The 15402-nt window shown below is 51.3% G+C and overlaps 2 protein-coding genes across 25 annotated transcripts in view; one reads left to right on the forward strand and one right to left on the reverse strand.

The window, feature by feature from the left end:
- Positions 1 to 15402, forward strand: part of Nsf (N-ethylmaleimide sensitive factor, vesicle fusing ATPase) — a 594435-nt gene that overhangs the window by 137065 nt on the left and 441968 nt on the right. The window lies entirely within an intron of this gene.
- Mapt (microtubule associated protein tau) overlaps positions 1 to 15402 on the reverse strand; it is a 94091-nt gene that overhangs the window by 36514 nt on the left and 42175 nt on the right. For 10 of the 24 annotated variants that reach the window (XM_050120409.1, XM_050120404.1, XM_050120403.1 and 7 more), the window contains exons 2-5: positions 11186 to 11298; positions 7937 to 8023; positions 5132 to 5218; positions 492 to 557 (exon numbers count right to left, since the gene is read on the reverse strand). In XM_050120409.1, the coding sequence (XP_049976366.1) occupies positions 492 to 557; positions 5132 to 5218; positions 7937 to 8023; positions 11186 to 11285 (340 nt within the window). In that variant the 5' untranslated portion in view covers positions 11286 to 11298. Of the gene's footprint in view, positions 1 to 491; positions 558 to 1057; positions 1226 to 5131; positions 5219 to 7936; positions 8024 to 11185; positions 11299 to 15402 lie in introns of those variants that run through there. The other 14 variants (XM_050120414.1, XM_050120411.1, XM_050120413.1 and 11 more) reach the window with 3 other exon arrangements.

Below are 15402 nucleotides of genomic sequence, written 5' to 3' on the forward strand. Positions count from 1 at the left end.
GAGGCATGAAGAAGCCACAGAGAAGCCGGGTGGTGGCACACACCTTTACTTTCATCCCAGCACTTGAGAGGCAGAGGCAGGCGGATCTCTGTGAGTCTGAGGCCAGCTTGGGCCACAAAGTGAGTTCTAGGACAGCCAAGGCTACAGAAACATCCTGTCTCGGAAAAAAAAAAAAAATAGAAGGAAGCTTAAATGGTCAATGGTGATGTGATTGACAGGTCAGAGGGCGCTGTGGGAGCATCACCCACTGTGCTCATGCCCAGGCAAGGGCTGTTTCCTGCAGTACCCCAGCCTGACACACACCGCGGCAATGAATCAGAATGCCATTAGAAAACTCCGTGTGTAATAAATAAATACAACTCCCCCGGGTCCCCCGGACTTGTAAATTAGGACTCAGGGCTAATATGTCTTTTCAAGGTAGAGCCCGCTGAGTGCTCCCAATTCCCTCCTCCCGAGCTCTGAGTCTCCTAGGGGTGGTTTGGACCACTGACCTTGAGTCACGTGCCCAGCGGCTTGGTCCTCCAGGTTCGGGGTGTCTCCAATGCCTGCTTCTTCAGCTGGTCCGAGGCAGCAAAGGGAGGACAGAAGCAGACAGTTACTACTTGCTTCAACCTGTGCCCTCTGTACCTCGTGTGGAACCATGCAGGAGGGGTGTGCCCTGCAGGGCTAGCTGCTGTGCTCCGCTCCTCCGCAAAGGCCTCGGCTAGGGACAGTGGTGATGAGAGGTGCTCACACAGAACCCACAGCACCCACACACCTTCCAGGTGACTGCGACCTAGGAGGAAAGAGCTTCTCAGCAGGGGTCCAAGGTCCTGCTGTTTTGCCTGACTCCACAAAGCTGTCAGGACTCAGGAGACCAGAGAGGATTCACAGCAGCACCACTTGCCTGGCCTCTCTGAGCCTGTATCCTCATTGGGAACCTCAAGAAGATTGGGGTTTGTCTTGTAGGAGGATAGCGAAGGTATGGAAAACAAAGTCTCACACACAGGAGGTGCCCCAGGCTGCCAAGTTTCTTCCCTCTACACCCCACACACACCACACCTGAAACCAGCACTACCTGGCTGGGAGCAAGGCCAACAGGCCCAGTGGGCAGCCTTTCTGGGTCTCTGCATTTTTTAACCATTTAAGGAGATGACAGGCACCCCAAATAAAAAAGGCTGAGAAAGTCCCAGAGCACACGAGAAGTATTCAAGTGAGTACGCTCTTATCTGGAGAACACGGGAGAAATCAGGACACGGCTACGGGATGGCACACACACAAGTCCAGAGGTGGGGTTTATAAAGCAAGCCAGCCCACGCTGATCTCAAGGCCTCGAGGCGCACACACCACAGGCTGCCGCCTTCCAGAAGTGCTCACACCATGCAAGGTTGACCGCCAGCCTTGTCTCTGGACTAAGGTGCACAGCTTTTGTACCTAAAACTGCAAGCCAGTTTTTACTTCACTTGCCACGGACAGCACAACAAGGAAAGAGCCTGAGTCACTGCATAGTCACATGGTGTCCGGTAAGCACCTAGCCAGATGGCTAAGTGAGGGTGGGGCCCCAGGGAGGCAGCAGGGAACCTGGAAATTCTCCACCCACCAATTATCAGCTCAGACACGTCTAGGTCCTTTGTGCTCCCCAGAAGGTCTTTTTGGTGACAGTTCCGTGTCAGATAACACAGCCATGGTCACATTGCTTCAACTGTCTGTGAAGGCAAAGTCCTAGTGTGGATTTGGTCTGAGCAAGATTACGGAAATGGAAGACAGGCTCAGAATGGTGGCAAATCCTGCTAGGTAGTCACGGAGTCCTTAGCAGACATAAGGGGGCATTCTGGGACTCAGTCAGTGTCCCAACACCAGGAGAATCTACTCATCTTCCATGTCCTGCCCTGGGTGTGAAACCCAAACGGTGTATCACTCCACGGTGGGGTGGAGGAGCATTTTCAGGGAGACAGGCTTTCCGCAGTGGAAGTCACACAGCATGGTTGGGCAGCTTTACTGTGCACTAAGAAGTATCAAACAGGTGTTCAAGTGAGTACAAGGGGAGGCACCAGCTCCACCAACAGCTGCAAACCTGCTCGGCTCTAAACCCACCAAGAGGTGAATGGCCTGGTGCTGGAGTGCTCCATAGGGTCTTGGCATGTAGCCCATACTGGCCTTGCATTCACTATGTACCCCAGGCAGGCCTTGAACTCTTGAACCTCCCACCTTAGTTCTCAAGGGCTAGGATAACAGCCCCGTGCTGGCCTGCCTAGCTTGTCTCCGTGGTCTTCAAGGCACTACCTAGAGACAGATACTTGGCATCTGTTCCCTCTGGCTTGAGATCTGGTGGACTGCAGTCAGGGCCCTGCCAAGGAACACAACAGGACAGGGGAGGGCTGGCCCTGCTATGGTGGCTGAACAAAAGGCCATTGCAATAGCCTGCTTTGCAGCCAAGATGGATGGCTGTTTTTTCCCGTGGAATTTTGGGCACAGGTCAGAGATGACATTGGAGCATCTTAGATCATGCCCAATGGGTCACTAGCGGCAATGAGTCATCCTGCGCAGAGGTGGCGCTGTGTGCAGCTAGATCCCTGAGAGGAGGGATGACATCCTCCAGAACCCAAAGCAGAGGCATCGATCTTTAAAGAAGCAGGAGAGGGAAGGAGAGGGAAGATTCTGGAAGGGTTCAAGAAAGGGCTCTGTGGTGGGCAATCTTCACAGTCATCTGACCTGCATTTGGAACCACCTCGGGGACAGCTGAGTGCACCAGGTGGCTGTGTCTGAAGGTATGTATCGGTAGGACTCGCTGAGTGAAGACCTATCGCGAATGTGGGTGGCACCGTCCCATGGACCCGGGTGGAGGCAGTAAGGACAAAAGGGGATGAAGGAGAAAACATGCCGATGCTACACTCGTCTGCTCCCTGTCCGCACCACGTAAGGCTGCCATAATGCCCTGCCCCAGGCTGCGGACTTGAAAGACCTGGATAAATCCAGACCTCCCCAGCAGGAAGAAAATAGCCAAAAATCCAAGCAGGAAGAGAAGAATCAAAAATCTAGGGATTAGCTGGTTCAGTGACTGTGTTTCAGGAACTAGCTGAAGATAAACTTAGATTGTAATCTTGAGAATAATATTGAGAATCAGGGAGTTTCCCCCTTGTGATTTTAGGAACTAGCTGATTATGACCTTGAGTGATCTTGAGAGGCAGGGAGTTGTCCCCTTGTGACTTTCTGTGACACCCTCCCTGCCCCTGTTATTGGGCTGTGGTTTTCTCCTATAAAAACCCCTTCTCCAGGTCACTCGGGGTCGAACACTTCCCCTGCTTGGGTTATGAGTCTCGGCCCCAGTGCTCTGGTTCCCGTCTCATCACTTAAAGCCTCTGTGATTGCAGCAAGGATGGTCTCTCGTGAGTTACTGGGGGGGGGTTCGTGTTATCCCGAGACTTGAGTGAGAGTCTCCCCGCACCGGGGGTCTTTCGGACTCAAACAACTAGGAACCCTCTGAGCCCATGAACTAAAATAAGGCTTTCCTCCCAGAGTCGTTTCTGTCAGGCATCTGGATACATTTGAGAAGCTAGTGCAGTCTCCAGGAGAGGAATGGAAGGCAGCCGCTGCCTCCTCCTACACACCAGCCCCACTGGCCCAGAGTAGGGGCTGGGTTAGAACGTGGCTGTGGGCCTGACTATCACATCAGACTGGGCCTTCTGATGAACCGTTCTAAGCTGTGGGTTTTTTTTTCTTTTTGCCCCGCCCCATCATACTCAGTTTATAACATGGTAGGGATCAAGGCCTTGGGTCTCACATATAGTAAGCCAGGCACTCTACCAGGCTACATCCCAGCCTTTTGTAGGCTGTTTTGTGAGCGTGAAGAGTATAAAGCATTTCTGATTACCCAGGAGAGATGAGAAAGGGGAGAGTTTTCATCCCAGACAGAAGACAAACTTCGTCCACGACAAAACTTTGAAGGGATAGCCAGAGACAAAAATCAAGGCACCCACGACCTCACCCTATAAGGTGTTCTGTAGCCTTCAAGCATCTTTCATGCTTGAAGCTGAGGCCTGGCCAGGCTTTCAGAACATCTGGTCTACCTGCCTCGGAAACCCTTACTGCCAGTCCATCACTTTGCAGAGTGGAATCACATCTTGAGAGACGGGGATGGCACTGCTGGCTCTGTAATGAGCGTTCTCAGGACGCGAGGGAGAAAGCTTACTATGGTGGCAGTGTTTACTCTGCAGAGTCAGCTCCTCTGGGAGGAGCCGCACCTCTCGGTGTGTCTTTGAGGGGTATTCACAGAACGATTAACTGCAGCGGGAAGACCTACCCTGCGTATGGGCAGCGCCATCCCGTGGGCTGACGTCCTGGGGGAAAAGGAGGAAGCATGAGCACCAGCATCCATCTCTCTCTGCTTCCTGATTGCAGAAGCAACGTGACCAGCGTCATGGCCACCGCTGCCACCATGCCTTCCCTGTCACGTGGACCCCATCCCCTCAAACCATGAGCCCAGACAGACCTTAAGCTACTTCTGTCAAACATTTGGTCATCACAAGGAAAAGAATAACTAACTAGCATGGTTGCAGAGAGCCGTCCTCAGGAAGGGACATTTCCCATCTCCACTGCCACTGTCCCATGCACATAGATTAGATAGTTCTCGGTAGGTAACCGGACGCCTCAGGTTCACCATACTAACTGCCAGAGCTTCATGAGCCCGTGGAAGAGGAAACATGGGAAGGATACCCGGGGCTCTGGGCTGTGAGGAATCTTGTCCAGGGCCCTGCACAGGTTGCCTTATGAATGACTGAGCAGCGCCAAGCCCAGCATTCTTTCTGCTGGTGTGCTTGCTGACTGATCAATTCCCCCATCGTCCACAGGGGTGGGGCAGGATACAAAGACCCGCCTCTTGCTACAGCCGGAACTGGAGAAAGTGCGAGGAAGGCAGAGGTCTATCCTCTACAGAGAATCTTGCTGAGGACATCTCAAATAGACATGTTGACTGAGGCAGGATCCAGCAGGAAACAGGGGATCCTGCACCCTTGTCTAGACTCCAAGGCAGCCGTTGCTAACTAGCCAAGATCCCCAGAAGCCAGAGTCACTTACACATCTGCCTGTGAGGACGACCCGCTCAAGGCGGGCAACTGGGCCCTGGCAGCCCTGGGGCTCTAAGAGCCGCCCTCACCTGTGGTTCCTTCTGGGATCTCCGCGTGGGGCTGGGCAGCGGCCTGCTTGTCGGAAGCTCTCTCTTCCACTAGGGGTGCAGTCACGTCTGGAAACCACCGATAGTCACCCTTCTGTTTAGTATACAGTGCAGGGACAGGGCCTGCCAGCCACATGCAAGAAAAGCCAGCTCAAAGCAGGGCCGCAGCCCTCCTCCCTTTTCCCCAGGAGGAAGTGAGGCACCAAGCCACCTGCCTAGAAAGCCCAGAGGGGGCCATGTAAGTACTACAGCGGACGGACGTATTCTGATTCCCCGGGGGTTCTAAAGAGAACTGGTGAAATCCTGAGGGCAACTGTGACGTCCTTATGGCAAGGCAGGGTGTCTGCAGTGGGCACCCAGGCAGTGTGAGGAAGCTGAGGAGGAGATGAGGCTGTGGTTGTCCTGTGAGGCTTGGGGCAAGCACTCTGTCACCTCTGAACCTCTGTTTCTGCATTTACAGAACGGCAGTGCCACCTCTTGGTGACCTCGTTGGTGCACCAGTTCTAACTCCCTGCCGGGCCAACCTCCAGTGAAAAGGTACAGAGTTCCCTATGCGGCAATAACTGGGCCAGGTCCTGTGTGGAGTCCAGCTGCAGGCTAGGAGCTGGGGGCAGCATCTCTTCAAGGGAAACAATTCGACTCAGAAGTTCTCTGGAGCCCTCTGTCTCTCCACCAGGCATGCCGGGCACGCACACCTGAGGAGTGGGCAGCTCTGAGAGATTCCCAGAATTCCACAAAAGCCATTTTCACTACGATCCTCTCCAGTGCAGATAAAACTCCAGACTGCACGAGCGGGAGCTTCTCCCAGGACAATGCCCACAGAGCTGCACCGAGGGCTGTGTCTGGGAAGCCGGCACCAGGTTCGGCATCGGGTTTCAGGGCTTTCTCGGGGTGGCAGACAGCTTGCAGAACCGTCCTAACAGGAAGAGCAGGAAATGTCTTGCATTACTGGTTCTGGCAGGAGGATCTCACCAGGCCTTGCCGCCTGCATCCTTCAAGGATGAGCCAGCGTACTGAGGAATTGGCAGGAGCTTGGCAGCCGTGTTCTGGGCTTATCCAAAGGCAGATGCGGAGGCCAAATTCTCCTTCTCTAATAGAACTCCCAAACAACGCGCAGGGCTGCAGGAAGGTTTCTGAGTGGACCTTCCAGCCTCCTTGGAAGGTTCGAGAGACAGAAGGACAGGATTATGGACGGTTAGTTAGAAGTCGTCCTCAGCGTCCTTTTCCTTGGATTTCTTCTACTCAATGGGTTGAAAAACAAGATGCACAGCACCCCCAGGCTTGCTGGCCGGAGACCCGGTTCTGGCCCATGAATGCAAGCGGAAACTGCTTGGTTGAGCTCATACAAAACTCTCAGTTTCTTAATTCTGGCCACACATCTGGCTTTGGGGTTCTTTAGGCTACTTTGTTCTTTTTTTAAAATTCCATTCATCATCATTATTATTATTATTTTGATTTTTTTGAGACAGGGTTTCTCCTTTAGGCTATTTTGTTCTTTTTTTTTTAATTTTCCTTCATTATTATTATTATTTTGATTTTTTGAGACAGGGTTTCTCTGTGAAGCTCTGGTTATCCTGGAACTTGCTCTGTAGACCAGGCTGGTCTCAAACTCAGAGATCCACCTGACTCTGCCTCTGAGTGCTGGGATTAAAGGCGTGCGCCACCACCCAGCTCTCATTCATTATCATGGGACATGTGGGTAATGTGCCCATGTGGGCATAGGCCCTGATGACATGGGGAAGCTGTTGTCTCCTTTACACAGCTTCCGGGGATCGACCTCGGGTCACCAGGCTTGCAGGATGAGCACTTTTACCCTCTGGTCATCTCACCAGGCAGAGTTCTTGGTCCCAAGACAGATACAGTGTTTGGGAGTGCAGCGGCCATCTTTCAACTACGAAGCAACAGCCGACCGCCTAGGATGGCAGGAGATAGTAAGAAGCACACAGATGACACTGGGGAGCTGTGTTCACGTGCAGACATCTCATGACATGATGCAGGACTAACAAACCTCTTCAGTTAGAACGGCTTCCTGTTTCCTGCAGCCAAACACAGGAGTCTTTTCTTTTTCCCCCTTTTCCAAGACAGAGTTTCTCTGTTTCTCTGTGTGTAGCCCTGGCTGTCCTGGCCCTCCCTCTGTAGTCCAGGCTGGCCTCGAACTCACAGAGATCCTCCTGCCTCTGCCTCCCGAGTGCTGGGATTAAAGGCGTGCGCCACCACTGCCCAGCGAAATGTGGTGGTCTTGACTGACCCACATGGGAAGCATTTCGGGAAAAAGACAAGCAGCTTCATGACAACCCAGACACCAAGTATCTGGAGTGGACAGATCAGAAGAGATAAAACATACTCCATGTGCAAAGTCCAGAGCCCAAGAAAGCATTCCTAACACATGGGCAGGGAGATGTCTGACCTGCCCCCCTCCTCAGCCAAATGAGTATTCTGGGCCCTGGTTGATGCCTGCAAGAAAAGTAAGGGGGGGGCTGCTGAGGGGGTCATAGAGGGTAGTAGATACAGATGGGAACCCTACCGAGCAGTGTATGAGCCCCGCTGTGCCGTGCAGCCCAGCTTCTCCAAGCATGGAACATCTAGAACACGCACAGGATGAAGACGATCAAGGCACACAGTTGAGCCAAGCGCAGAAGCAGGGCCCAGCTCCCAAAGCACTGCCCTGCCAAGCGCCTAGCAAGCTCAGTCAGCCAGCACACAGGAAGCAACGAATGCAGCCCAGAGGGTAGCTCAGAGCAAGGGAAGCACAGGCTGAAGGCCCTGGTGGGAGTAGGGAGGCCCCACCTTCAGCGGTTGGAGTGCTCTTAGCCTCAGAGGTCTCGGACCCTGGTTCCTCCGATCCGTCATCGGCGGGGGGCTGTGGGGGAGACTCTGGAACATATACAGTGAGCCCTCAGACCTCAAGAGGAACCTTCGGTGTGGATGCTGTATCTTCATGATGAAACCATGAAGGGACCAGCCCCCCCCCCCCAACCATACTCCACTCCCTGGGGTCCCCGGATAAAGATGTGGGTGATGTGTGTCTGTTCCTGGGTGGGAGAAGACAAAGCTTTTAGTCACTCTGGTCCAGCTGAAGCAAAGGCTCTTATACTGACAGCCTGGCAGTGGATCTAGAAAGCCAGTCCCTGCATGCTCAGAAAAGCCCTTTCCCGTGGCCTCGGCCACCTTCAGGTCACAGCGTGAGGAGCTCAGCTCAGTGACCTCACCTCGGTGCAGTAAAAGTCCCCGCTTTCGTGCATGTATTGGCCGAAGGGTTTCATATGCTAACTCTCCTGGGCCTTTGTAACCATGGCTATGCTTAAAGCATGTATTACGAAAGCTATTTGCCCAGCATGTGAGACCCACCATAGGTGGTGGTCATTCTGTGTGTCTTATTTGGCCTTGGTTAAGGGCTCACGGTAGCACTGTGTGTCAACAGGAATGCACAAGGCTCTTCTTCCTTCCTTCCTCCCTCTCTCCCCCTCCCTTTCTTCCTTCCTTCCTCCCTCCCTCCCTTCCTTTCTTTCTTTATTGGTGCTGATGTTGACTGGGAATCCCCAGCTGCCCACTGTATCCGATGGACAAACGACTCTGGCCATGGGGAAAAGTCCTGTATCACCTCATGCTCCTCAAGAGATTAACACCCACACCAGGTGCAGTCTGAGCACCCACCAGCTGACAAAGAGGGGCCCACCTGGAGCCCATTCAATCTAATTCAGGTAGAATTCAGGCCAGAGCTGTGCTTAGCTAGGAGGCTACATCCTCCCGACTCAAGAGACATCTTGAAGATGGGAGCCATACACTCCCAGTTTTCTCAACCATGTGAAGACTGAGAATGATTCTCAGCTAGCTGGCTACACACACACACACACACACACACACACACACACACACACACACGAAGTTGCCAAGGGTGTGGTGGTGCACGCACTTTAACCCTCACACTCTGGAGGCCGAGGCAGGTGGATCTCTGTGAGTTCAAGGCCAGCCTAGTTACGTAGTGAGTACCAGGATAGTTAGGGCTATATAGGGAGACCCGGTCTCAAAAAACTCTTCCCTGGGGGGCTGGAGAGATGGCTCAGTGGTTAAGAGCATTGCCTGCTCTTTCAAAGGTTCTGAGTTCAATTCCCAGCAACCACATGGTGGCTTACAACCATCTGTAATGAGGTCTGGTGCCCTCTTCTGGCCTGCAGACATACAGACAGAATATTGTATACATAATAAATAAATATTTTTTTAAAAAAAACTCTTCCCTGTCCTTGGTGATGACTGGACAAAGAGGGGAACATGTTCAGGTGATAAAGCCGCTGGAGGCAAACCGGAGGCTTGTGTCAAGGAAATCCAGACTAAGTGAGATAATGCGAGGTCCCCAGGGAGCTACGGGATGTAAAGTCTGGCCAGGGCTGTGATGAACCAGCGGGCAGGGAGCACCGAGCGCGGATGGCGCTTGCTACGTTGCAGGGCTGCTGGGACATTCAGTGGAGGACAGATGCTGCCCCTTGGGCAGCGGTGAGACTCTGGGGTGATGCAGGGGAGCTGGTTCTGTGTACAAATCAGCGCACAAAGAAGGAAGGCAGATGGTGTTCAAATACAGTGAGCGACGAGACGCTTCACAACCTCACAGTCAAAGAAGGGCCCTTGATATTGTCTTTACCACAGTGTCTCAGGTATCCTACGCTGGCTTCGAACTCGCTTTGTACCCCCATCCTAATCATTTACATTATCCTCAGAGGGAGGGAGGAAGGAGAAGAAGCCCCTACCCCGTGCGAAGGCCTGGAAACTAACACATAAGCACCTTCTAATTCAAGAGTGTGTGACCACACGTGTGTGACCACCTGCCCCACCCACAGCCTCTCTGGCTACATCTAGCTTTTAGCACCCACTTAGACACTCTCTGCTCTCACCATTATTCCAAACAGCCTTTTGTCATTTTCCTGAAGTGTTGTTAGAACTGTGATCCTTTCTGCAAGGCAGAGAAACTCCACACCTACAAACAGCCCATCCTAAACCCTCAGCAGCAAGGCTAAATTTGACGAAAATCTTAGGTTTCTTTGGCTCTTTTGGGAGAGCACAGTTATGGGTAGGACAACACACTTTTGTTTCACAGTACCTTCCAAGGGGTAGCAATTTCATTCTCTCTCTCTTTGTGGCATATTAGTATAGAATAATTTTGCTGGATTTTGTTTTGTGAAGAGGTATAGAGAGTGTTATCATAGAAACTGTGCCTGTGTGTGTGTGTGTGTGTGTGTGAGAGAGAGAGAGAGAGAGAGAACCCCCAAAACTCCCAAATACATGCACACAGTGAAATGGACAACCAGTGGCCAAGAGGACTATATTACAGACTGCAGTTTTAATGAATTAAACTAAACTTGAGAAGTGCTTTAAAAATTAACTTCTATTATTTTTTATTCATGTACGTGTGTGTGAATCCGGAAATGCCACATAAATACAGGTGTTAGCTCCCCGAAGCTGGAGACAACAGATTTTGTGGGCTGATGGCTGTGGGTGCTGGGGACCAAACTTAGGTGCTCTGGAAGAGCAGCAAGTGCTCTGATCCATTGAACCGCCTCTAAGACAGTCCAAGACGGGGTCTCTCTATGCAGTCCTGGCTGAACTGAAACTCAATGTGTAAACCAGGTTGGCTTTGGACTTGCAGCAATCCTCCTGCCTCTGCCACTTGAGTACTGGAACTACCGACCAGCGGCACCGTGCTGTGCCCCACTGCTGAGGAAGTTCATTAATGTAGATATACTCAGAACCCCAGAGGAATCTATTCTTCCCAGATGGCCAGATAGCCGGGTTTGTGTAGCTAAGGGTCCGACGGTCCTGGAGAGCTGAGAGTGACAACTTCCCCCCCAGTCTTTGTCGCACTGTCTGGGGAGGTGAATTCGCAAACATGCGTTTTGACTTTTCTTAGCCCACTCAAACTAATGATCTAATACGACAAATTATGAACCGTTCCTTTAAAAAAGTGGGACTTGACCCCCCTCTTGCCAATCAGACACGGACTGTGTTCCACTGTGATTGGCCCGCTGTGCATGGCTGTTCACTGACCTTTTAAGCCATTGTCCATGTCTCCTTCCTGGTCTTGGAGCAGAGTGTAGCCCTCAGCATGATCTTCCATTGTGTCAAACTCCTGGCGGGGTTCAGCCATACTGGTTCAAAGCCTGGAGAAGAACAAGGCAAGAGAGAGAGTTATGGTTGGGATGCTGAGCCCAGGGACCTGACTTCTTAGGACAGTAGAGTTGGGGAACAAGGAGAGAGGCAGCCTTCCTCCCAAGTCACAGTACGAGGACCTCAGTTTCCTCACTCACTTCCCATTCAGGAGACTGATGCTCGGTCTCTCTGAGTGGCCAATGTCCCTGTCAGTCATCTGCCATCTTATTAGCTCATATCCAAAGCCACCAGGTGACGCGGCTGACCTGTGGCCATCCCCTGCTCTTTCCACGTCGCTGGGAAGTGCTGTTGACTAGTGAGTAGCTCAGCAGTTGTGGAGGGAAGGTGATTGCCGGCCTCTTTTGTCAGGAAAGAGTGAATGGCGTTGTTCTGTGAATGCCAACGGACTGTAAACCAGCTCTGCAAACCTCTGAGCTCAAGGGATGCCTCTCAGGCAGATGGTTGGGACTACGGCCTGCCAGGGACCATGGCCTGTCTGGCTATCGGCTAGTTAATACCATGCATGCTCAGCATGGATCTTTTATTTTTTAAAGTATTTAAAAATTTTTAATTCATTTTTATTTTATGTGCATTGTTGTTCTTTGCCTATATGTATGTCTGAGTGAGGGCTTCAAATCTTGGAGATACAGACAGTTGTGAGCTGCCATGTGGGTGCTGGGAATTGAACCCGGGTCCTCTGGAATCATAGCCAAGTGCTCTTAATGGCTGAGCCATCTCTCCAACACCTGAGCCTGTATATATTATTTTTTTATATCTGTAAGCCACACCCCTACTCCAATCTCAGCTCCTATCTCTGACTCTGGAACTCCTTTTATGGATTGCTGAGACAGGGTCACAGGTATTCTAGGCTGGTCTCAAACTAGCTACGCATCCAAAGATGGCCTTACACTTCCACCTCCCGAGTTGTTTACATAAACTAGTTACCACCGTGCCTGGCCACGCAGTGCTAAGGGTGGAATCCAGGGCTCTGCTTCCTAGGCAAGCCTCTACAACTGGGCTATATGCCAGGCCCCCAGACAGGGAAGATGGGCACAAAGCCAAGGGAGCACTTTTGCAGAGAGAACCATCTTCCCTTTGGACCCCAGGTAGCGCCCTGCCTTGCATCTAGACGGGAAGATTTGCCTCCGCCATGGCAGCCAGCACCCTCCTCCAGCCCCTGCCTGTCCACTCGGTCAGTGATGAGCAGACTAAATTGCAGGACATAGCGGTGTCTGGAGGAGGGTGAAGGGACTGGGTTAGACCCTGCTCATCCCCAGGGACAGCACCAAAGAGCTGTCCTAAGGTGAACTTGGCAGCGATGAGCAGGGTTAACGGGAGAGTAAGAGTGCTTGCTGGCAGGGAGGTGACGGCCATGGTCCCGGGGGAAAGTTTAAGGGCCAGAGCTAGATGGTGGGCAGAGAAGATGGAAAGGAAGGTGTAGGCTCAGGGAGTGCACCTTAGAAAGCGGTAGACTGACTTCCAAAGTTAGGCAGGAAGATTAGAGTCCCCAAGTGTACTTGAGGCAGGGGCCTGGTTGGCTGGGCAAAGAGGGGTAGGGTGGAGGGACACCATGGGGACAGGAGAAGGGGCTGGACAACAGGGCAGTTCTGTTGAGAGACAACGTCCCTTCTCCAAGGCTACAAGGTCCTACTCGGCCATTCCGCTCACTTTGTCTGAATTGGGTTTCTGCTGCCGTGATAAAACACCATGCCCACAAGTGACTTGGAAAAGGAAAAGGTTATTCCATCTTTTAACTCTCAGGCCACACACCGCAGAGGGAAGCCAGGGCAGGAGCCCAAGACAGCAACTTCAAGGCAGGAACTGAAGCAGAGGCCGTGGAGGAACTACATTTACTGACTTCATCGGCACGGCTTGCTCAGCCTACTTTCTTCCACAACTCAGGACCGTCGCCCAGGGGTGGCACTGCCCACAGTGGGCGGGGTCTAGTCATGCCAATCATCAGTCAAGAAGATACCCCTGTAGACTCGCCTACGGGCACTCTGACGGAGCCAGTTTCTCAACTGAGGTTCCTCCTTTCATTAACTCTAGCTTGTGTCAAGTTGAAAAAGAAAACAAAGCAGAAACAACCGGAACACAACAAGCTTACACAATATGAATGTTTCTCCTGCCCCTTCTGACTTACATTAAAATTAAAATTTTCTCATGGATCTTTGTTTTTATGGAGTCTTAAATTTTTATTTATTTATTTTTGGTTTGGTTTTGAGAGACAGGGCTTCTCTGTGTAAAGGAGCCCTGGTTGTCCTGGAACTTGCTTTAAAGACTAGGGGATTCTTTTTTTCAATACAGAGGTATTCCATTTTTTTTTTTTTTTTACTAAGTTACTGGTGTGTGTGTGTGTGCACCAACACACTTGAGAGGGTGCATGTGCTTATGTGTGCATGTGCAAATGGAGGCCAGAGGTCTATGTTAGGTGTTTCTCCTCATCCACTGTCCACCTTTTTTCTTTTCTCAAGACAGAGTCTCACTATGATTGACCTAGAACTTGCTCTGGAGACTAGGCTGGCCTTGAACTTACAGAGACCCACCTGCCTCTGCCACCCATGTGCTGGCATTTAAGGTGTGAGCCACCACTCACCGTGTATTTTATTTTTAATTATATTATCTTTTTAGCCATTGTGTGTGTGTGTGTGTGTAAGTGCATACGCACACTTGCATGTATGAATGCCACTTACGTATGCTTGGATGCTTCAGCATATGGCGGAGATGAGAGGACAACCTTGGGCATCCGTCTTTTCCCCACATTAATTGAGGGCGGGTCTCTTGCTGTCTTCCTGCTGTGTCCACCAGGCTAGGTCCTCTCTTTCAGCCATCCCCTGTCTCTTTCTCCAGTGTGCTGTAGGAGCACTATGATCACAGATAGTGTGCTAGCGTTGTCTAGCTCCATGTGGGGTCTAGGGATTTGAACTCAGGTCCTGATGCTTGTGCTTCAAGCATTTTGTGTACTAAGCCATCTCCTTAGCCTTTCATTTTACTTTTGAGACGCAGGTGAGGCTCAAACTCTCCATTGTCCTGCCTCAGCCTCCTGAGCACTAGGATTTCAAGTTTACATCACCCGTCTCTTCTCCGGTATATTTTTTTTCTAAAAAAAATTTATTTTATGTGCACTGGGTGTTTTGTCTGCATGTGTATCTGTGTGAAGGTGTCAGAGCCCCTGGAACTGGAGTTACAGACAATTGTGAGCTGCCATGTGGATGGGTCCTCTGGAAGAACAGCCAGTGCTCTTAACCATTTAGTCATGTCTCCAGGCCCTTCTCCAGTATATTTTCCTTTTCTTTCTTTCTCTTTCTTTCTTTCTTTTTTCTTTCTTTCTCTCTCTCTCTCTCTCTCTCTCTCTCTCTCTCTCTCTCTCTCTCTTTTTTGGTTATTTGAGACAGGGTTTCTCTGTGTAACACTCCTGGCTGTCCTGGAACTCACTTTGTAGACCAGGCTAGCTTCAAACTCACTGAGATCCGCCTGCCTCTACCTCCCAAGTGCTGGGATTAAAGGCGAGCGCCACCACCGTCCGGCTCCAGTATATTTTCAATACCCTTTCAAATAATAATAATAATAATAACAACAACAATAATTTAAACATAAATGAGTTGCCAGCAAGTATCCCTGCTCTGTAGTCTCTCCCTGAATTCTCCCACCCAAGCCCGACCCTGCTTAGATTCTGGGATCAGATGAGATCACTCACACTCAGGGTGGTATGGTCATGTTTCCTGTATCCTCAGTGTGGGCTTCTGCTTGCTTTCCATGTTGGGTTGTCTTCGGCTATTCCTAGAAGTTTCTATACATTCGAACTCCGGAGCTGGAGAGCCAAGCATCGCTCAAGCATTTGGGTGATGCCCCGGAGTTTGCCAGCTGGGGATGACGGTCCAAGGTGTGTCTGATTGGTCACTTGTCCCACTCGACCCTCTCAGACACGACCATCCACGCTATGACCTAATGATTCTTCTGCCCCTGCACACACCCCCAACATCCGCTCAGGGCTACAGAGGGCCAGACACACCCTCTGGAAGTGGGATGAATTACAGGGGTCTGAGCAGAAATTAAGTCATCCTTAAAAACACAGGCTACTATTCACTATGTAAAATAAACAAGCTGTGCACATC

The sequence above is a fragment of the Alexandromys fortis genome, unplaced genomic scaffold, assembly GCF_014885135.2.
Source record: "Alexandromys fortis isolate MF-2015 unplaced genomic scaffold, M_Fortis_MF-2015_v1.1 scaffold_174, whole genome shotgun sequence".
Classification (NCBI taxonomy): Eukaryota; Metazoa; Chordata; class Mammalia; order Rodentia; family Cricetidae; genus Alexandromys; species Alexandromys fortis.